Source organism: Corticium candelabrum, chromosome 15 (assembly GCF_963422355.1).
Source record: "Corticium candelabrum chromosome 15, ooCorCand1.1, whole genome shotgun sequence".
Lineage (NCBI taxonomy): Eukaryota > Metazoa > Porifera > Homoscleromorpha > Homosclerophorida > Plakinidae > Corticium > Corticium candelabrum.
This window is the reverse complement of record NC_085099.1, coordinates 4,031,820-4,052,455: the sequence shown is the minus strand read 5'-3', so window position 1 is coordinate 4,052,455 and position 20,636 is coordinate 4,031,820. Positions and strand designations below refer to the sequence as shown.

The 20,636-nt window shown below is 38.3% G+C and overlaps 1 protein-coding gene across 1 annotated transcript in view; it reads left to right on the top strand.

Moving 5' to 3' along the window:
• The first annotated feature begins 32 nt into the window (after positions 1–32).
• The window catches only part of LOC134190683 (intermembrane lipid transfer protein VPS13C-like), a 22,767-nt gene continuing 2,163 nt past the window's right edge, over positions 33–20,636 (top strand). Inside the window, exons 1-77 of the mRNA XM_062659162.1 lie at positions 33–101; positions 311–364; positions 803–909; positions 967–1,053; positions 1,110–1,185; positions 1,248–1,310; positions 1,876–1,990; positions 2,064–2,158; positions 2,225–2,292; positions 2,348–2,419; positions 2,476–2,558; positions 2,946–3,067; positions 3,127–3,185; positions 3,251–3,335; positions 3,390–3,457; positions 3,520–3,598; positions 3,685–3,890; positions 3,946–4,018; positions 4,076–4,129; positions 4,201–4,588; positions 4,645–4,712; positions 4,771–4,922; positions 4,977–5,038; positions 5,101–5,223; positions 5,282–5,333; positions 5,625–5,673; positions 5,731–5,775; positions 5,837–5,965; positions 6,027–6,116; positions 6,469–6,725; positions 6,801–6,936; positions 6,994–7,096; positions 7,560–7,714; positions 7,776–7,935; positions 7,995–8,068; positions 9,168–9,313; positions 9,378–9,671; positions 9,724–10,084; positions 10,143–10,259; positions 10,318–10,476; positions 11,558–11,657; positions 11,734–11,906; positions 11,968–12,087; positions 12,150–12,560; positions 12,622–12,699; positions 13,024–13,065; positions 13,137–13,295; positions 13,356–13,445; positions 13,523–13,594; positions 13,659–13,822; positions 13,884–13,971; positions 15,172–15,312; positions 15,369–15,458; positions 15,535–15,651; positions 15,712–15,810; positions 15,872–15,964; positions 16,094–16,198; positions 16,268–16,354; positions 16,421–16,480; positions 16,999–17,127; positions 17,201–17,340; positions 17,397–17,547; positions 17,611–17,754; positions 17,814–17,926; positions 17,990–18,116; positions 18,181–18,324; positions 18,396–18,477; positions 18,539–18,608; positions 18,670–18,775; positions 19,006–19,071; positions 19,126–19,182; positions 19,258–19,397; positions 19,456–19,537; positions 19,602–19,715; positions 19,781–19,856; positions 20,304–20,461; positions 20,529–20,574. Coding sequence (XP_062515146.1) covers positions 60–101; positions 311–364; positions 803–909; positions 967–1,053; positions 1,110–1,185; positions 1,248–1,310; positions 1,876–1,990; positions 2,064–2,158; positions 2,225–2,292; positions 2,348–2,419; positions 2,476–2,558; positions 2,946–3,067; positions 3,127–3,185; positions 3,251–3,335; positions 3,390–3,457; positions 3,520–3,598; positions 3,685–3,890; positions 3,946–4,018; positions 4,076–4,129; positions 4,201–4,588; positions 4,645–4,712; positions 4,771–4,922; positions 4,977–5,038; positions 5,101–5,223; positions 5,282–5,333; positions 5,625–5,673; positions 5,731–5,775; positions 5,837–5,965; positions 6,027–6,116; positions 6,469–6,725; positions 6,801–6,936; positions 6,994–7,096; positions 7,560–7,714; positions 7,776–7,935; positions 7,995–8,068; positions 9,168–9,313; positions 9,378–9,671; positions 9,724–10,084; positions 10,143–10,259; positions 10,318–10,476; positions 11,558–11,657; positions 11,734–11,906; positions 11,968–12,087; positions 12,150–12,560; positions 12,622–12,699; positions 13,024–13,065; positions 13,137–13,295; positions 13,356–13,445; positions 13,523–13,594; positions 13,659–13,822; positions 13,884–13,971; positions 15,172–15,312; positions 15,369–15,458; positions 15,535–15,651; positions 15,712–15,810; positions 15,872–15,964; positions 16,094–16,198; positions 16,268–16,354; positions 16,421–16,480; positions 16,999–17,127; positions 17,201–17,340; positions 17,397–17,547; positions 17,611–17,754; positions 17,814–17,926; positions 17,990–18,116; positions 18,181–18,324; positions 18,396–18,477; positions 18,539–18,608; positions 18,670–18,775; positions 19,006–19,071; positions 19,126–19,182; positions 19,258–19,397; positions 19,456–19,537; positions 19,602–19,715; positions 19,781–19,856; positions 20,304–20,461; positions 20,529–20,574 — 8,962 coding nt within the window. The 5' untranslated portion in view covers positions 33–59. The remainder of the gene's footprint in view (positions 102–310; positions 365–802; positions 910–966; positions 1,054–1,109; positions 1,186–1,247; positions 1,311–1,875; positions 1,991–2,063; positions 2,159–2,224; positions 2,293–2,347; positions 2,420–2,475; positions 2,559–2,945; positions 3,068–3,126; positions 3,186–3,250; positions 3,336–3,389; positions 3,458–3,519; positions 3,599–3,684; positions 3,891–3,945; positions 4,019–4,075; positions 4,130–4,200; positions 4,589–4,644; positions 4,713–4,770; positions 4,923–4,976; positions 5,039–5,100; positions 5,224–5,281; positions 5,334–5,624; positions 5,674–5,730; positions 5,776–5,836; positions 5,966–6,026; positions 6,117–6,468; positions 6,726–6,800; positions 6,937–6,993; positions 7,097–7,559; positions 7,715–7,775; positions 7,936–7,994; positions 8,069–9,167; positions 9,314–9,377; positions 9,672–9,723; positions 10,085–10,142; positions 10,260–10,317; positions 10,477–11,557; positions 11,658–11,733; positions 11,907–11,967; positions 12,088–12,149; positions 12,561–12,621; positions 12,700–13,023; positions 13,066–13,136; positions 13,296–13,355; positions 13,446–13,522; positions 13,595–13,658; positions 13,823–13,883; positions 13,972–15,171; positions 15,313–15,368; positions 15,459–15,534; positions 15,652–15,711; positions 15,811–15,871; positions 15,965–16,093; positions 16,199–16,267; positions 16,355–16,420; positions 16,481–16,998; positions 17,128–17,200; positions 17,341–17,396; positions 17,548–17,610; positions 17,755–17,813; positions 17,927–17,989; positions 18,117–18,180; positions 18,325–18,395; positions 18,478–18,538; positions 18,609–18,669; positions 18,776–19,005; positions 19,072–19,125; positions 19,183–19,257; positions 19,398–19,455; positions 19,538–19,601; positions 19,716–19,780; positions 19,857–20,303; positions 20,462–20,528; positions 20,575–20,636) is intronic.

Here is a 20,636-nt window from a genome sequence, read left to right as displayed (position 1 = left end):
ACTGGTAAATCAACTGTTGTGCATTAGTGCTCCGACCGTTTTCTGGTGAAGCTAAACTAATGCTGAACAAGAATCCTGGTGAAGACATGAATGTACCAAAGGTGCTGTACAAAGTTGCATATCTGCATGCAATACATGCGCGCGGCACACACACACACACACACACACACACACACACACACACACACACACACACAAGCACGCGCATATGCAGGCATACACAGATGTGCAAGAACTACCACAATAGAAGCACTATCTACTAGCAGGAGTTAGTGAAAATGTAAATGATCATCTGCAATGGTGTTTGCAGATGCTGTTGGAGATCATGTTGCAGCAGTTGAGATTTACTCTTGCTCGTTCTCAGGTGATGGTGATCTTTATTACATTTACAGTGGCAGCTAGATATATAACTAATTATCAAGAAATTTTGATGAGACTTGAGGTCCTATTGATTCTTGCAGTCTGACTGTAGCAATCTGGGTGTGTTGCAGTATTGTTTACTTGTGTGAGTTTGGCATCCTTGCTTGTATGACATAGTTGACAATATGGAATGCAAATACAGTGTAGGGTTTGAGGATGGTGCATGGACCACTCTTTCTATTTTCTGTTTGTTTATTTCTCTTACTGTGATGGCTTGTAAGGTCATCATAATCTGCCAGCCAGCATTCAGGAATGGCTGATGGAACATTTACCCTCCCACAGGACACATTCCCATCTATAAGGCTAGATGGAGATTGAATGCTTGCAAAATGGTTTTTGTCTTTTGTGCAGGTTGGTGAGTGTTTATTTGTCTGCTTTTCAGTTTGTCGATGTCATGGAACTTGTAGAGTCATTTGATCGAATCGCATTGAATGCAAAGTTTATGAAGTACAAGGCATCTGGCCGACCCATGAACAATGCAAGAGGATGGTGAGTTGAGTAACAGTTGTCAAGTTGTGATTAGTTATTGTTGATTTTTCTTTACAGGTGGAAATATTGTATCTCTGCTATTCTAAATGAACAAGTGAGGAGACGATTGCGAATGTGGTCATGGAAGCACATCCATAAACACAAGTTGAATGACTTGTTGTTTCTACATTAGCTGCCTCTTCAGTCTCTTTTGGTTTTAGACGTCTTCTAAGGGAATACAGGGACATCTACAAGGCCAAGTTGTTAGAGAAGAGCTACTCTAGCAAGAGACTGCAGGTTTGTCAACATGTTTGCTTTTAGAGGTCATGAATATGTTTCAGACATGTAGAATGTTGCAGGAACTTGAAGATTATCTGGATGTGTTCAACATAGGTTTAGCTCGAGGGTGGGCTGAAACGGAGGTATGTAATTGCAATATACCAAACAACATGATTTTAGAATGTGTGTTGCACGAATATGTGAGAAACATTGTAATTTTGTTTTAATAGAGCAAACTATTATACATATTACGTATAGAAACCATTAATTTAACTGACATTTGCACAGTGGACTAAGCTTAGAGGCACATTGGGTCAGAGACAGGTGGACAGGGAAGTCAGAGGGAGACAAATGGTAAGATCGATAGACAGAAGTTGATGCAGACATGATACATTACTGAGCAGAAATAGGTATCATCAAGATTTATCTAATGGTTGTCCTGTTGACCTAACAGGCAGCAAGATACGCAAACATGCCTGTTAATTGAATAGACTGGCACACAAAACAGGAGAAACTAGGGGGGTGGATAATCAAAGTCACACAGTATAATTAGCAAATCACCTGCAAACAATTTATGCTCTCAACCAGGCAATAGGTAGGTACATAGATTAGCATGTAAATAATCAAAGAACTGAACAGTGAAGACTGTGGTACTTACTATGATAGGATTTGTATCAAAATGATATAACTACGTTGTATTACTTGCAGGTTGAGAGAGAAAAGGTTCAGAAGAAGAAGGAAAAGCAACAGAAAGGGTGGTTTAGTGGCTGGTTTGGTGGGGGCAAAGCAGACCAGAAAGGAACAACAAAGACAACAATAGCTGGTATATATTGAGATTAAGTTTTACTAATAATTTAATTGATAGCTAGAAACTACATGCCAAAATTTATTTTAAGGTGAAAAAGTAGAAATTACAGCTGAGGAAAAAGCAAAACTGTATGAAGCCATTGGGTATGTAGAAGATGCTTCAATTGCAGAGCTTCCAAGAGAGGTGTTATATTCCATTGTTAGTATCTTGCTTTTGCTTTTTGTAACTTTCTTTCTTTATCTGTGGCAGTATGTTGACAACAAAATCAGTGTGCAACTTACACAACTAGCGGCCGATCTAGTCGGAGAAGATGGGAGGTGGTCATTTGTTTTTCCTGTTCTGTTTTGTCTTGTTTCACACTTTAAATGATAGGGAAATTGTGCATGCTTCTCTAAATGAAAATATAGTCTTTGTGGAAACACGGACATCTGCGAAGAATGTTTGGTAGGATTATTCTGGTTGTAGCAGTACATCATGTGAATTAACATTTGTTCGGTCAGTGTAAAGGCTAGTTCATCTGGAATGACTGTACTGGGTATTGCTGAGGATGGTGAGGCTCCAGAACTATTGAAGAAGATGCAAGGTGTGACTGATATGTACATGAATTATGAAGGTCTTGTTGTGTTGCAATTGTCATGTTTAATACAGTAATTACTAATGCAATGCATCTCATCAATTAATTTTGTAATGAGATGAGTCTATCTCAGCAGATAAGCAAGAGTAACCTATTTTGTAATGATATTAGAAGATGGGTTTTACATTGTCTTTATACTTGTATGTGTATAGCTCTATATACTATAGGTGCATTTATTGCTTTTAATCATCTCATTGTGGCAGTATTTGGGCACCTACTGATAGTTCCAGCTGAAGTATTACATTAGCTTTGTATTATGAGATTTTAGTATGATTATCTTTTTTTATGGTTGCTTGCTCAAATATGTGCAAACCTTTGTTTTTTGCCTTCCACCAGGAGACAAAGCAGAGAAAGAAAAGCCTTTGTTTTCTGTCTGCTTTGAGAACAACCCTCTTGACGGTAAATGCAACCAAAGGATTGTAGTTGAACTGCAACCAGCAGAAATTACAGCTGATATGGTAAATAGTTATATATATAGTTTTTTGTTTTTCTGCCCAAACGTCAAGTAATATTTTAGCTTACTGTCAATGCGATCATTCCTTTCTTCTCTCTGCCTAAAGATGTCAATCTACAGCAGTAACAAATCAATGTTCATATGTTGATTTTGTGCCTTTTTGGGAAACCTTGTTCTTTTAATGCAGGTTGCAGTCGGCTGCTACAGAACAGCTGCAAAGCTTGAGAGAACAAGGACGAGCTGCCATTCAGCATGCAATTGGCAGACGGAAAGTATGTCGTATGGCATGTCTGCATTTTAATTACTAAGAAAGCATTTGTATGCAGGTGGTAGATGTGAATGTCACGGTTCATTCTTCATATGTTTTGGTGCCTGAGACGGGCAGGAGAACAGAGTGAGATGATATTTGTTTGGGTATATACGAAGGCTTTCCATATTTAGTGTATTTCTCATTAGTACTTGTGACCTTCTTGTTGTTGACCTTGGTTCTTTCTCCTTGAAGTCACAATTTCAGGAAGAATTGCCATCACTAGAGGTGATTGTTTTATACATTATTGGATAATACTATTTGTCTTAATGTTATATGGACAATCAACTAAACTTGTGCAATGGTAACTTTAGGATGCCACTGTGGAAGAACTTGATGAACACGCATATGATCGTTTCAATCTCAAAGTGACAGATGTTCAAGTTATCTTTGCAAGTCGTGAGGATGACTGGCATAAAGCAAGGAAAGAAGGCCCAGGACAACTTCACCTGTTGCAACCAGTCACACTTGATGTTGTGCTCATGAAGAGTGTTGTTCCCGATGACACCAGACTACCAAAGTTTGTCTCTAAAACTAATATTTACAACGTAAATGATATGATTGGAACATTCCAGGGTGAAGTTGAGTGGTGATTTGCCACTACTGCAGATTACAGTATCAGATCGGAAGATTGAGCGGTTAATTGAGGTCCTAGTGTTTGAGGTTATCTGTGAAATGTAGCTGTTGACAAGTAGTTATTTACAGCTGGTACTGAGTTTACCTCTGCCAGAGTCTGCATCATCTCCTGCAACTCTTGAAGTACAAGTTTTCGTTCATGTTTGTAGGTGCTCATAACTTGACTTTGACATTTGTTGTGTTGTTCTTTATAGGTTGTAGCCAATCAAGAGCCTGTTGAGCTGCCAACTTTATCAGAGCTTGGCTTGTCTACAGATGACTTTGATGCAATTTCACTTTCCAGCATTTCTACGGAAACAAGCGATCAGTTAGAGTATCAGCTGGACATTACTGATGGTGAAGAACACAGACAAATGGGAGATACGAAAGGTTTTAAATTGAAACCTCAAGCACTGAAGTTTGCTGCCGACTTGAAAATACAAAAGATTGGTTTGACTGTATCACGATGGCAAACTGATAAAGAGACAGCATTACTTGATGCATCTGTGATGGACATCAGCACGGAAGTGAAGGTGCAAACATGGGATATTATGGTGACTGCAGGTTTACAGATGGTCACAATTCAAGACACAAGTGTAGACGGTATCTGACTTAATGATCACTCATTTCTCACTCGAACTTGTAAACTCTGTATGTAGGAAAATTTTTGACTCTTGTACAAGGTGGTTCACAGGAAGAAAAACTTGTCAGTGTGTCTTTCCTGAAGGTTGCTTTGTTTGGTGTGGCTTGCCACATAGTTATCCATCTGACTTGGCTTTGTTTAGGCTAATACTGATGCTCCTGGATTTGATGAAGAGTATAATTCAACATTGCACAAACTGACTGCTGAGGTCTCTAACGTAGAGTTTGTGGTACAAGATCGGTCTCTCTTGCAGCTAAAAGAATTTGCTCTCGGTCTTGCCTCCAAGTTAAACAGGTTACTGGATTTAGGTTAGTTGGTATGAGGGGTGCTCATGTGCTGCTTTGTAAGGACGGATCATGTTAAAGAAGAGAGTGATAATCAGAGGTCACAGGCTGTTGTACAGACAGAGGGTTAATTAACTTGATAGTAGTAACACATCTTTAGCTTGTGAGGTTACTTTATGGTGTGATAGTGAAACCAGTTGACTTGGGTCTATCAAAGGCAAAAACTCAGTTTCAGTTGCAAGCAAATCTGAAACGTGTTGCCATTCATTTGTGCTCGCCAGAAATTGACATAGCAAACGTATCAGTAAAAGGTCTAGTATTGTCTTATGCTTACTGTGCAACTGTATGTCAATGCTTAGTCTGATACAGATGTTGCTACTGATATTGCAGTTGGGAAAGATGTTACAACAGTGTCTGCAAGGTGCACTTTTGATTCTGTCTATTCATTGCTGCTTTTCTGTCAGTTGATGTATAAGTGTGACTATTTGCATGTTTATCACAAGACTTGTTTTTCCTTGTTTGTATGTTTGTGTGTTTGTTTGTTTTTAAATAACAGACTCAAAGGTACTCAATCTGTGTATTACAATGTCAGACACTGACAGAGTGCTGATTGATGTACTCAAACAATTTTCACTAAAATTTCTGACTGACTGACACACTGTGTATGGTTGTTTTCTTTCATGTTCACCAGAGTTTGTGTTGTTATTTTTAGCCTAAATGATGTAGTTGTTTTGGATTGTAAAGAAACAAAGTATCAGAAGGTTGGTCTTTCTAATTACGTAGAGATAATTGCAAATCATTTTCCATTCAATGCTCAGATAATATCAATTACAAAAGGAGAAGATGCATTGCTGAGAGCAGATGTATTGTGCTATTGTACATCTGACTAAGCTCTTAGAGGGTATCAAAGGACTAATTTTGTAGATATCTGTGTACAATGACGGATCTAAAGATGAACGATATGCTGACTTGAACAACGTTGACGTTGATGTTCACCTGAAAGTTGCACCACTACGTGTTGTCTTTCTGAATGCATTTGTGCAGAAGTTGCTGGTAGATGAGCTAAGATTTTTATGAATGTACCAACTTACTGTAAAATGTTTATTGCTGATAGGACTTTGGTGAAAAGTTTAAGCCTAGTGAAGCTGTTGTTGCCAAAGCAAAGCAAAGAATGCATGATGCAGCAGAAGCAGCTAAAGCTTCGGTATGCTCCCTTTTTTACAGACAAAGACATGTTTACTCACTGTGTTTAATATTATGCATTTTGTGTGCATGTGGTTTTGCATTTATTCAAGTGGAGTTATGCATTTGCTTCTAGTTTGGATTGAGATTTAAGACTGGAATTGGTCTTTTATCTTTATATTTACTGGGTGATGAGTATTTGTCATTACTTATACTGCAGAAATGGTGGCCTTGCTGACAGTACTTGTGAATGTTTGTTTTGTAATGTCATAGCCATAGTCTATATAAAATGCTATAATTTGTGTATACATGCAAAAAAGAGGTTTTAGGTCATCAGTTAAGCCATATGATTCCAGTTTTTGTGTTGTATGTAGCTGAAAGAGAATAGCGGAGCTCGCATTAAGTTGGACATTACTGCTAATGGACCTGTGATCGTCATTCCTCGTAATGACATGTCAGATGAACGATTGGAAGCTGATCTTGGAAAGTTGATTGTATCGAATTGTTTCAAATATGCCAATGATTTATTGAAGGAGAAAGACTTGCCCACTGAGGATGTTGCTGACAATCCTGATTTTCCTGCTGTCGTTGACTGCATGACTGTTCAACTCATGAAACTGAAACTTACCAGGTTGACTAAGTTTCAAGCATTTTGGCTGAAGTGATTGTACTGCACTGTTCTTGTTCTTGTTGGTTTCAAACGTAGATTTTCAACTGTTGAACTTCAGTGTCACGTGTTGCTTGTTCCAATGGACTTTGAAGTTTTGCTGAATCGTTGCATAACAGAATCATACAGAGGACTTCCTATGATTGATGTTACAGGCTCTCTTCCACCTCTAAAGGTAATTTGTTGCACAAGCACAAAAGAAACACAATCAACAATATTTGTATTACAACAGCTACAAGTTGGAAAGCTTGATATTGATTTTTCTTTGGCGTTTCTCGAGGAGAACTTGAAAGCAGGGGAGAAGAAAAATGTAGAAACAAAAATAACTGAAAGTGGTAAGATAGAGACTTAATTTATTTATGATGCTTAAAGACATTCCTGTAAGAATGTCTAATGTAAGTATGAATAAAAAGTGTATCATTTACTCTTCCAATTATAAGGCGATTATTATTAAAATCTGATTTGTGTTGTTACTTGACCGTGTGTTTGTCTATGAGTTATACACTAATAGCTCACACACAGTTGTTGAGAATGTTGTGGATTGGATTCTTTGGGGCCCACTTTCTGAGGTCAGCAGTCGTTTCTGAAGTGATTGAGTCTTGTTGTGCACATATTTTGCTAACCATAGTTGAAACAGAATGTCATGTATTAATTGAAGTATTCTTGGCAATCTTGTCACTGCATGCTGCTGGAGTGCCTTTCCTTGTCGTAGCATTCAGTTGGGCTAACAGCAAATGCCTGATGTTGGGATATATTGACGTAATGGTATGTAATTAAGCTTGCTGTGTTTTGTTGTAGCCGCAGCGCCAAAAACTAGACCTGCATCTTCATCTCAACTGTCTGCTTCTGAAACAGGTGGTAAAATACAACTTGAAACAGATGGTAAAGTACAACTTGAAACTGATGTTGACTTTGATTGGACTAAAATCAGAGCTGCATTTGACATGCCTGAGGTAGAAATTTAACAGTAGCTTTCATTTGGAGTGTTTACTAAGTGTGAGTGTTGTTTATAAGGTGTCACTGAGCTTGTTAGACCAAGCAGAAGGCAAGGAACAAACAGTACGACTTGAGCTTTCTATAACAGCCCTTGATGCAAGTGTCAGCATGAAGGGGCCTTGTCTTGAAGTCTCTGCATCTGTTAAGGATGCAATTATTCATGATTGTGATGTGAAAAGTAAAAACGTTTGAACTAAACCTTATTGTAAGTATTTAGTATCTAATATATTTTTATAGGTGCAGATGGTAGTCCTTTACTTGTTCTCTTTTCTGAACAAGGTGTGAATTTGCTGGACTTCAAACTTCTAAAGGTAGACATTAAATCTATCACATTGCTGCATGATTATGTGCATGGTGTACACTACTATGTTACAAGATGTCACAGTGACAAAATGGTTGAATTATAGTGTGATCTATCCTTGTGTTGCTTGAAGTTTGATGTGTAAACACAAGCATACACACACACACACACACACACACACACACACACACACACACACACACACACACACACACACACACACACACACACACACACACACACACACACACACACACACACACACACATGCACGCACACCACTTTTCAAAGTTGTAGTTGACAGCAACAACGTTAAATTATGAGTTTAGAGTAATGGTATCACAGGAGCCAGAATGTTAGTTGAAGTTTGAGTAGCAGTAGGAGAAACTGCTGTATATCAGACTTTCTTAAGGCTGTTGGTTGTACAAGTGCAGAGTCAAACGTTATTTCTTGTTCAGCTTTATTGGACGATCAGATAGTGACTGAGTGACAAATGCTAACATACAACTGCTGTATTTTTGCTATCTTTGTGTGCAACCAACTTCAAAGTCAGCACACAAAGATATCCAACTAAAGGCAAAGAATGCTAAAATCAAAATAAAATACATACTTTCTGAGTTGAGTGTTTTCCTCGCATTGTGTACAGCATTGACAAATATTGTGTTGTTGTTGTTGTTGTTTAAACTGTTAGTTTGACGCACATTCATTTATGAGTGACTGCATAAAGGCGATATAGCATATTAACATAAGTGATAAATTAAAGGGTTTATAGCGAACAGACAAACAGCTTGAAACTACTACGCAGCAACACTTTGAGCGATGATGATATTTAAAATTGAGAAAGTAAACAAGTATGGCCTCAGGATAGAGTTGTCACTGCTCATAAATTGAATTTCTCTAGTGATAACTTATTGCAAAGCCGTTAGAGCTGATGATCAGGTCGGTCAGATTGTGGCAAAAGTTAGTATGCAAGCTTTTGTTAGTTGATGTACTCAATCTGATGCAAGAATCAGTTGATCTTTTGTTATTGATATATATAGGCTGACAACTTAATTTATTCTGCCAGTTGTTGGATAACTTGTTTGAGATTGTTTCATCTGTTATAATAGGTTGATTCAACGTCAAGACTTTTCAAGACTGAATTTGGAGGAGTTGAGAATAAGATCAGTGCTGATATTGCTGCAGTGGAAGTTGTTGTCCATCGACAATCAGTTCTTGGTCTTATGGAGTTTGCATTGTCATTGAAACCAACATCGTATTGCAAATAATGCTATCTCAGTACACACCATCAACTGCAGTTGAAATTTGGTTTGTTATAGTGCTCCTGCTGTTCAAGCAACAGCTCTACCTAAAAGAGCAAGGGTCTCTCAGTTACAAACAATTGTTCCTGAAGTTGCGAAGATAGATGGTGACCACGTAAAGGTGTTTTTGAATGCTAGTTTGAAAAAGATTGGTGTCACACTCAAGTCAAAGGAGGCAAACATTGCAAGCATGGCAATAACCACAGCAAAGACTACTGTGCATCTCAATTCTAACGGAACGCTAGAAACTAAATTGACAGTCAGTAGTTTTCTAGTTGATGACATCAGAGAGAAACAACATGGCATAACACAGTAAAAATGTGCTTGACTATCTTAATAAAATTCTATACCTGTGTTTCTCTAGCTTGATTGAGAGATATTCAGAATCTAAAGAACCAATGTTGGATGTCTCATATTCAAAAAACTCTTTTGAGGAGCATGTTGTTGATGGATCTTTGAATAACCTCAATGTGGCTGTGTGCGTGAACTTTGTACTTTCACTTCTTAACTTTGTTCAGTCAGTACTTCCAAAGGAGGACAAAACAAAACAAGAAAGAGTATTTGAAAAACCGTCTAAACATGCCGACAAACATCGTTTTGAAGAAGAGCCAGAGTTGACAGCAAAGCTTCCAGTGGTAGCAAATGTGACATTCAAGATGGACACCATGCATGTTTTTCTTTTGGAGAACTCATTTGATGTGCATACAAGAGCTCTGTACTTCACAGTAAATAGAACTTTGGCCTTTGTTTATCACCGGGTATTTGTTGTGTTGTGATGTGTAGGCTAGTGTAGATGCAATGTTCAAACAGACAGGAGATTCAAAGAAGGTCTTTGCATCTTTGCCAAGTTTAGCTCTTCACTCATGTATCTACTCAGAGAAAACACAGCCTAGAGCAGAGGTAATAAAAATGTCTGCAATATAGTTTGTGAATTGATCTTGATCTTATTGTTGTCTAGATTATTAGTCCGTTTGATGTGCAGCTGACTTATACTGACAATTCAGACATAATGAAAAAGAACGCAACAATCTCGATATCATCTATTAATGTATCTGTGGATCCTTACACAATCAGCATGATGAAGCACGTAGCTGACACTGCCAGCAAGGCATTGCAGGTGATACCTTATGTACACAGTGTCTATTGTATAATGTTTCATATTGAATGAACTAGTAAATGAAGATGCGTTTTACTCTTGCTTACACAGCTATGAGCCCTCTCTAGAAAAGATCAACTCTACAAATGTACATGCAATTTTGCTTATATGCATGCTACTTGAAAATCTATCTAAACATTTACAAAGCAACTGTTGTTGCCCATGCCCGATAATTTTGTAACAAAATAGCTAAAAATTTAGCAGTTCTAAAATTATTTGTTATTGTGAAATGGCGAGGTTTGTTACCCCAAAAATTAGCTTCTACATAATTTTAGTCCATTAGGAGGCGATTGCTTCTTCATTAGCTGTTGCAGACCAGTCTGTTTTAATTGTGCATTTTCCAACATTCTCAGATTCACAAGCATGAATAAGACTGTTTTGGTGAAAATCCCTTTCATGCACTTTGGTGGTTGTGTTGGCTGTTTATCCATTATCTTTGGTTGTCACATACAACCAAACGCAAATGATGATCTATGGGTGCGTTCGATTTACAGTTTCTGTAGTTCTGAAACTGCTGGGACTCGCACTTGATTTAGTTCTGAAACTGTTTGAACTGATTGCAACAGTTTCGTCCAAGGAGCTGGAACTGCTTGAACTGACAGAACTGACACACTTCTTTTTTTTCTGCAAAGTTCCGAAAGTGTGATGGCATACTATTTTGCAGACAGGAATACTGATAGTTTTGTGCACTCTACCGCTCTGTTTGAGGAAGATTAGTGTTCATCACAAGGTCAACAAGAGGTGCTATTAGCTGAAGTTGCTCTGATAGTCGATGGATCAGTGGCTGATGAAGCCGTACTAGGTGGTGACATGTTTCAGTTAGCAGCTACACTCTGGTTCTGTCAGTTCCAACAGTAGTGACTCACCCTCAGTTTCAATTCTAGAACTGCAAATTGAACGCGGTTATGATTGGATGCGACACATTCTGTATAGACATATGTAGATACATACTGTCATAGATATTGACGTACATAGGCTCATAAGTAACTGTAGATGTGCACAACATAAACTCTAAAAGAAATTGATGAGAATTTGGTTGTAGCATTTGCAATTAGAAGAGGGAGAAGTTGAGGATACTGCTGTACCTCCTGATCTCTTTCATTGTAAAGACATTGAGTCAGGTCGATGGTACTATGATACAAGTATGAACTATGAAGATATTAATTCATCTATTTGCCTGCGTTGATTTTTATGTGTCTGCTAATTTGAAATTTGTAGTTGATGTTAATGTTTCTACCAGTCCTGCATCACTGAAATCTTCTGGCTCTGAGAAACGTCGAAGTGACTCTCAGAAAGACAGGAGCTCTAGCATGATAGAACGGCATCGAGCAGCACACCAAAGCATTCGCAGTAGGCAAACATTGGTGCAAGCTGAATCTATTTTAGAAGAAGTTTGATACACTGAGGCTTTGAGATTTAGTGAACAGTAAAGTAAATTCTTTTGTCATGTAGCTTTACGTTGAGGTTGAAAGCTTTGAACTGCAGTTGGAAAATGAATCCAACGGATACTTTTATCCGTTACTGTCAGTAGATGGAAAGATGGAAGGAACTGTAAGAAATTGGTCAGGAGAGGTATATATATATACATTGTTGTTAGTGCTGCTTACAATGTATTTTATGATTTATCTTTATAGATGAAGGTTTCTACATTTTTGGAATTGGAGGTTGCATACTACAATGAAACATTGGCTGTTTGGGAGCCATTGATTGAACCAGTTCCACGGTTTGAAAATGAGTTTACTTATCGCCGGTGGAAACTGAAATTGGATGTACAGCGAAGAGTGCCTCAGAAAGCTGAAGAGGAGATACTGGCAGCACAGTTTGATTTGTCAATGGGTGTCACGACTGAACAGAACATTGATGAAGATGAACCAGACGGAACCGTAAACACAAATCAACAGGGAACAAGTGAAGCAGCTCATCGAATGTCAATATCAGAAATAGAGGTGCCACAAGCACTGCTATCACTAAACATTGCTTCAGAAGATGTTCTGCAAGTAACAGTAAGCAAAACAGTTTTACAAGTCTTTACTGCTTTAGTAGAGGTGGGTGATTTGTAATTTTCAACTCTAGAACTGATTGAGTTTGGATGCATGTAATTTATAGGATTGGAGTGATGCAGAGTCAGCTGTAGGACAACTGGCAAAACATAGACAAGTACCACCATATGATGTTCACAACAAGGTGCATTACGTGACAATGGAGTGGGATAGAAATGTTTATTATAAGATTATAACCAGTTGCTTTAAATTTGTAACACTAGCATGGAAAGGCAGGCATTTCAGTTGTTATTGAGAGAATTATTTCTAGTGTTAGGCTGTGTAGACAATAGTAGTGAATATTGTTGTTGTGTTGTTGTTGTTGTTGTTGGTGGTGGTGGTGGTGATGGTGGTAGTGTGTGTGTGTGTGTGTGTGTGTGTGTGTGTGTGTGTTTGTGTTTGTGTGTTGCGAGAGGGAGGACTTTTGACAGTCTCAGTCTTTAAGTCTGTTTACAAGCGTGTTTTATAGACTGGAATTACTGTGAAAGTGTGGCCTGGTCCTGCGTTTAAGGTGTGATTTTGTCATGTCAATTTTGACGTTGTATCATGGATATCAGCCGTGAATTCCTTATTTATTAATAGGATCCCAGCAATGGTTCTGGTATTATCCTTCCTGCTAATCAAATAGAACCTCTTTCCTTTGTTCAAGATACACGAGGGAATACTGAAATTCTCAGTGAAACTTTTAATGCTGATCAAATTGGACATCGTCGTGGAGGTGACTGTGTTATAGCTGTGGAGGTCTGAAAATAGATAATTATTACTGGCCAAGTCAAGCTAGTCGTTTTTGCTAACAATTAGGTCAATGGATTTAAGACTATTACAAGAGTTCCTGTCTTGGAAGCTGCTCTGCATCGTTATGTTCTTCAGCCTGCTGATTCCACGGCAAAGGTGCAATGACATTTAGAATACCTATGATACAGCAAGACATATTAGTAAGTTAAGTTAGAGCAATGTATGTTGTTTAGGGCTTATCTCTGGTGTGTGAAATTGAAGCACTCGAAGGTCACAAAATAATCAGATTTCGGTCTCCACTTCAGGTTAAGTCAACAAACAGTTGGATTTTGTGAGTGTTGAGATGTTTGAGTGGAGACGTATTTTTAGGTTAAGAATAAGCTGGCTGTGGCTGCTGAAATACAGATGGTTCATGTAGGTGCTGATAAGAAACAGAGTGTTTCTGTGGCAGAGCTTGTACCAGAGGAGACATTTTATCCTAATTTACTTGGCACTAGAAGCTGTGCTTTTATGTTGAAACCTCCAGGACCAAGGTAGAAATCAGTGAAATGCAAATACTACTCTGTTACCTGAAGTTGCAACTGCATTTCACAGTCACAGTGTAAGTCAGACATTTACTTGGAAAGACACAAAGAAGAACTTAACGTGCAAGGCAGCAGATAATTCTAAGTTTGGTGTTCGGGTATGAAACAGTGTTTTATTGTTATTATTACTGTGTCATGATACAATCTTTATCAAAATTTTACCTGCATGGTATTTACCTTTACGCAGACGTGTTTCACTGAAAAAGTACTGTAATGGTAAGGGTCAGCAGATCAACAGCAGCAAGTGCAATTCTCTAAGTGGCCATTATGTGCAGCCATTGCAACTAAATTTCAGATAGTGACTTATCACAAGTTCTTAGTTGCCAGTAGCCAGTTGATGCACTACTAGTCTACGAATAAGTTTTTAGACACAAGATGGGATGCTGAGCAACTAAACACTGGGGCAAAGTCATAAGATTGAGAGGACAGGCAAAGTGCTCGTGGTGCTAGATGGCATGCTGTTGTATCAAGTTGTGAATCTAAAGCATTGAACAGGTTGAGGCTTTATTTGGAGCAAGGCTGACAGAGGTTCATGATTACTGGTGTAGGAGAATTCAGACATGTTCACAGTATATTACTGCAAAGTCTGTGTGCATTGCACTTACACAGTGTAGCATACCTATCTATATAAGCAAGAGCTTCACACTGCAGCACTCACACATAATATGTACGTATATCAAAAACAGCTAGTTGTTGAGGATTAAACTGAATGTTCTTTTTAACTGCAATCATGACATCTTTGAGAACCTCACATCTAGTTTCTGGTAATGCACCAATTTTGTATTGTTTGTTACTACTCTATTGTAGCAACTGCATGCCAGTAGATCACGTTTTTCATCGATTATTGGAACCATTCCTTGCAGCTAAATAGGACAGGTGGGCTATATTTTGAGAATCACCATTCAGCTGGTTTGGACGCAATGTAAATGATAGCACTAAACATACAAGAAGAACGAAGATGCAGTAGCTGTTTATAGCCAGTCTAAATATTGTGTGCATTTTTATGCAAGTACACAGTCTTGTTAACTGCGACAAACATTTAGTCGTTGTAGTGGGAAGCTTTAGATACCTGATTTTTACGTTTAATGTCATGCAATAAAATGGAACATTTCCGATGAAAGGAAACTGTTAACGTTCCAGCTGGACAGTTTTTTGGGTTTAGCTGAATCGTAGTGTGACATAGGGCTCTTGGCCCTGGTTAGTTTATTGTAGACATATATCTGTTGTGATGGCAGTATCTCTCAAATATATATGAATGAATGAATGAATGATGTAAGATTACTTTGCTGTTTTATCAGTTGGTGGTCACAAAGGATCGATATGAGAGTGTGGTGCCTGAAGGAATGTCTCTAGATGACGTGCCTCGTCACACACTTCATCTTTGCCCTCCTGTAGTAGTACACAATCTACTTCCTGTGCCAATTACATTTTCATTGGAGGTTTGTGACAATCAATTTCATAGTTAACAATGTTTAATCATGAGAAGTGTTACTAGAATTCTACAGCTTTGGGTGGACTTGAAGGTGGACAAAAGACAACAATATTTGATATAGACTTAAACGAAAAGCCATTGCTGCACATTATGGTAAGGTGTTTGCATTTTCTAAAGGAATTTATATATTTAATGCTTGTAGGCAACTGACTATGGATAATGCTTGTAGGCAACTGACTGTGGAGGACATGACTGGATTGGTGAGGTGAAGGTAGACTCAGATTCTTCAGGGCTGTCATTTTTTGCAGTAAAGACAAAGGCGATGGAAGGCCAGTTTGTGTCTTTGGTGAGCATATTTAATCATGTACCAATTGCAATAGAGCTTCATACAAATGCTCTTGCATAGCAATTGGGTGTTCAAACAGTGGCAGACATGTCTGTTCATTTGTATCTTTTCTGTCCCTACTGGATGGTGAATAAGACATTTTTGCCTTTGCAGTACAAGGTATAGCTGGTGTTAGCGTTATATTGACACTAATCTGGTTTTTGGTTGGTTGTGTGCGCAGCCCAAGGAAGTCAAACACATAATTGAACATGAACCTTCTTGTTCTGGTGCTGTTATGCTGGCATTTGACAAGACATCTGGGTCTAAGAAGACGGTATGTTAATTTGTGTGCATCTGTGTTGTTTCTGCATCGTTTGTTTGTTTGTTTGTCTGTCTGTCTGTCTTTTTTGTGTTTTCTGAATGTGATGGTAGTTAATCATGAAGCCAAGTTTGCATGTGTTAGGCTCAACTTCGCATTTCTAACTCAAAATGGTCAAAACCTTTCTCTTTGGATATTGCTGGTAGTGGTGGTGTAGTCAAGTGTATGCTAGACAACAAAGAGTATGAGGTATGTTTCTATTATTTGTGCAAATTGATTCTGTGTAGTCACATATTACTTGAATTATGTACTTTGTAGGTGGGTGTCAAGGTAAATTTGACATCATTTAGTCTGACAAGAACAGTGTCTTTCACACCGTACCAATTAATTTCCAACAACAGTCCTGTATGGTGATTGTTGTAGATTATGGCTGTTTGTATTGTACTGGAGATAAATTTTGTGTTACAATAGTACACGATTTATTGTTTTGAGGGTCCATCTTCTCATCCTCTCAGGGTTGATTCTGAGCAGGTAAGCCATATAATCTGTCAGTTTTGTAGCAGTGTTTCAGTATGGTAACAGGCATTTGTAGTTGTCAATACTCTCTAATTTGTAATTGTTTCCTGTGAAATGTTTGCCTACAAATCTTGGGAGGATCGATGACTGTTGTCAGACATTGTATAGCAAGCAATCTAGTCGACAGCAACTGTGTTACAGTATAGTTGACTTGTATAGAATGGCTGCGTCTAATTTTGACAAACTATGTAAGGACAGAGATTTGAAGATAGAGAAAAGTTTGACAAATTGAAGTTCATGTAGCTGTGTAGAGAATCTACAGTTAGATACAATAATGGAATGAGATTACACTCACAGTGTACATATGTTCTTAATTAAACTTGAAAGAGACTGATCGGACATAGAAAGTTATGAGATGGAACACTTTTTCTAAGATTTTGTTGGAACTTCATTTGAATTGGTTGTGTTGTTGCATTGATTGATTTATGGCAACGTTGTATTTATTATTTATTTATTTGTATATTTGTGTGCAGTGTTGTCCTTTGTGGCCAGATGGCAAGACTGGTGACTTGCAAATAGCAGTTGGTTCTAGTGATGCTCCGCGATCTCAACCATTCAAATTTACTGAAGCCCACTCTACTTTGCTACAGTTAAATGGCGAGGTAGAAAAGACTTGTTTCATGTGCTCTCTTTAATTTATGTTGTGTTTGGGATATGTGTGATCTGTGATTGTAGGTTGCTGCACTGAATGTAGAAGTACAGGTGTCTGACTCAGCAATTGTAATAGCCTTTTCTCCGTACTTTAATGGAGCTGCTCCTATAAGGATAGAAAACAGCTGCATTGATGAGAGAGTTACTGTTGAGTTCTGGCAAAAGTATTACGTGCATTTTGTGGACCGTATGCAGTTGTTTAGATGAATTGTTTGCTAAGATCACAAGATGCTCCAGATAAGCATTTCTCAATTAAGTCACAACAGTCAAGGCTTTTTACATGGTCTAATCCTCTTGGCAAAAGGATGTTGTGCTGGCGTTTTGGTGATACTAGTACTGCTACAGACATCTACGAAAATAACTTGTTGCAAGTACGTGTAATGCATACCTTGTTAGTGTTGTTCATAACTGCACTAGAAGGTTTAACATTTTAGGACAATCATGGGAAGATAGAGCTTTCTCTACCGTCGAGTTCTGACAAGAATCCAGTTAAGATCTATTGGGCCTCTTTTCTTGATGGGTTACAGCGTGTTCTGCTCTTTACAAATGATAAGCGTGTAGTGGAGAAGGCAACAGAAGTCAGTAGGAAATTAGAGGCAATGAAATTGATGTTTTACAAGGCTTGGTTTTTAACTAGACGGAACATGTAGAAAGACCTGATTTGGAGATCTCATTCGCTTTGCAAGGTGTAGGCATCGCGTTGGTCAATAACTACCGTGGTGTTACAGCAGCATATATTGGCATTACAAGGTACATAGTGTCAAGAATCATTCACACTCGTTACTACTTATTCAAGTTTGTTTGGCATGGCAGCTCTGGATACCAGTGGGAATCTAAGCCCGAAAAGAAGAAGCGCTGGGAACCTGAGAGCTATGAAATGTGTCACAAACTTGAAGTTCTCTATCGAGACAGATCAAAAATGAAAGAAACCAATCTTAAGGTAAGCTGTTGTGTGATTTTAAGTTACGTAGGTGGTCTTTCATGCTTAATGTTTTTGCTATCAGGTTGACTTCAGTGATCTTCAAAACATGAAGTTAACTGCTCCTAAAAAGAGAGATTTGAGACGTACGTTCCATGAGGGCATCTACTGCCAGTTTACCATGTCAAAGCATCATCTTCATGTCCATGCTGTGGTGAACAGAATGCAAGTGAGCCCAGTAGCACATTGATTAGTTGTATGCTATTATGTCAACAATGACTTGCGCCTTCTGCAATTTAGATTGACAATCAGGTATTACATAATGTATTCTCTACCGTCTTTCATCCTGTCAAGCCTCCTAAGTCGGTTGCAGCTCAGGCTGGTATGATTGCATATCTTATGACTAGTGGGATCATTTCTACTATCGATTTGTACGTACCTAGCCCCAAAACCTTTTCTTGAGGCAAGTGTTGTTATTCATCGCATGCCTGAGAGCAGTGTTCACCAGATCAAGTTTGGTTTTCAGTTGTCTTTTAATGTGATCTATATAGAACCCATGTTTTTGGTGTTGTAGGTACTTCATGGTTTTAGTTCAGGAGATAAGTGTTCAAGTGGACATGGGATTTATCACCAACATAATTCAAGTGTTTGCTCCTGAGAAATCGAATGATAAACGAGAGGTTTGTCAGTTGTTTGTGCATGTGTATCTGTCTTTTATCTTTTATTATTATCTTGTGTGGTTGGCTTGTCTGACTTTTCTGCTTTGTCTGGTGTGTGTGTGTGTGTGTGTGTGTGTGTGTGTGTGTGTGTGTGTGTGCGCGTGCGTGCATGTGTTCGTTGTTGTCCAGTGTGTGCGCATGTGTGTGCGCATGTGTAGCAATTGTTAGTCAATTTAGTGTATTGGTTTTAGCTTATTGGTTACAAGAAAGATCAGGACAGAGTCAGCAGTAGTTTGTCTCAGTCATCAGCTGTTGAGGTCTCTTTGTCCAATTCTTTTTACGTACACTGAAGTACAATATGTATTTTTCAGGCTGCTGCTAAAGGTGAAAGAATGTTTATTGACTTTCTCCACCTTTCTCCAGTGAAGGTAAACAATTTCTGTGAATGCTTTTTTGTCTTTTCTGCGCTATTTAATTAATTAATGTATTATAATATTGTGAAGGTTCATGTCAGCTTTTCTATGGATGCTTTTGGTACTGGAGAAGACGATGCATCAAGCTCTCTAGCTCCAGTGCAATTTGTGACTACAGTGCTCAAATCTATTGGTGTAGTGTTGACAGATGTTCAAGACATTGAACTGAGGTGATACTGAAGGTACAGTGTGCTACCTTGAGCTCGATACATATGTAGTGTTTTGCAGGCTTTCATATTATGAGGTCTCTAGCAAATCAATGAATGACAAGCAACTACAAAAAAGCATTCAAAAACACTACACGTCACAGGCAAGATTAGAATTGAGGTGATTTATCTTGTTTCAAGCTGATCATCAATTTGCTGTCTTGACAGGCTCTTAAACAATTTTATGCTTTGGTTCTTGGTTTGGATGTCATTGGAAATCCATTTGGTTTAGTTAACAAGGTCAAGGATGGTGTGTTTGATTTGTTTTATGAGCCATATCAAGTACAAACAGCATACAAGCTGTGAAATTGAGTGTGATTTGTGTAAGTAGTATTCTGTATTATCAGGGTGCTGTGCAGGGACCTCAAGAATTTGCCATTGGGTTTGCCTTTGGTGTTCGAAGTCTTGTCAGCCACACTGTTGGTAAGGATGAGCATAGAATTGTGCTTGATTCACTTTCATTGAAGCAAAACAGCAAATTAAGTCATTAGGTGTTCAAATTTTAATGGAAGAATATTAATGTGCACAGTTGTACGAACATCTTTCATGCACGTACTGTAAATGATATCTGACAAACAGCTATTGTACATTGTCATGCAGTTATTGTTGTGTTGTTGGCGTGTTTGAGAATTTATGCTTTTAATTGCCATTAAACAAATCTGAATAACTTAGTTTTTCAATTGACAAGTTTTGCAAGTCTGTTATTACAATTGTTCAGAGTTTGCACATTAGTTACTAGTACTATGGAGCTAATCTGTCATTGCTTTCAATATGTATTGTCACATACACTTTACTATTCATGGGATGATGTAGTTTATAGTGAGAATGTTGTCAAAATGGATTGCACATTTTAGTATTTTGTGGTTGTAGGTGGTCTATTTGGTGCTGTGTCTCGTATCACTGGAACCTTGGGCAAGGGCATTGCCAAGCTGACGTTTGATGACAAGTACCAGAAAGACCTAGCAACTAGCAAACAGCCAAAGAATGTAGGAGAGGGACTGGTGAAGGGAACAAAGGGATTTTTTGGGGTATTGAGCAGTGCTAAGATACATGGCAATGTGTAGTGCTATATCACATTATTTACATTTTCTATAGGGCTTACTACATGGTGTCACAGGAGTGGTAACAAAGCCATTTGAAGGTACATATGTTCTGTTGGATGTCAGCGTAGTGGGTAAAATGGAATTCATGTTGCCTGCAAAG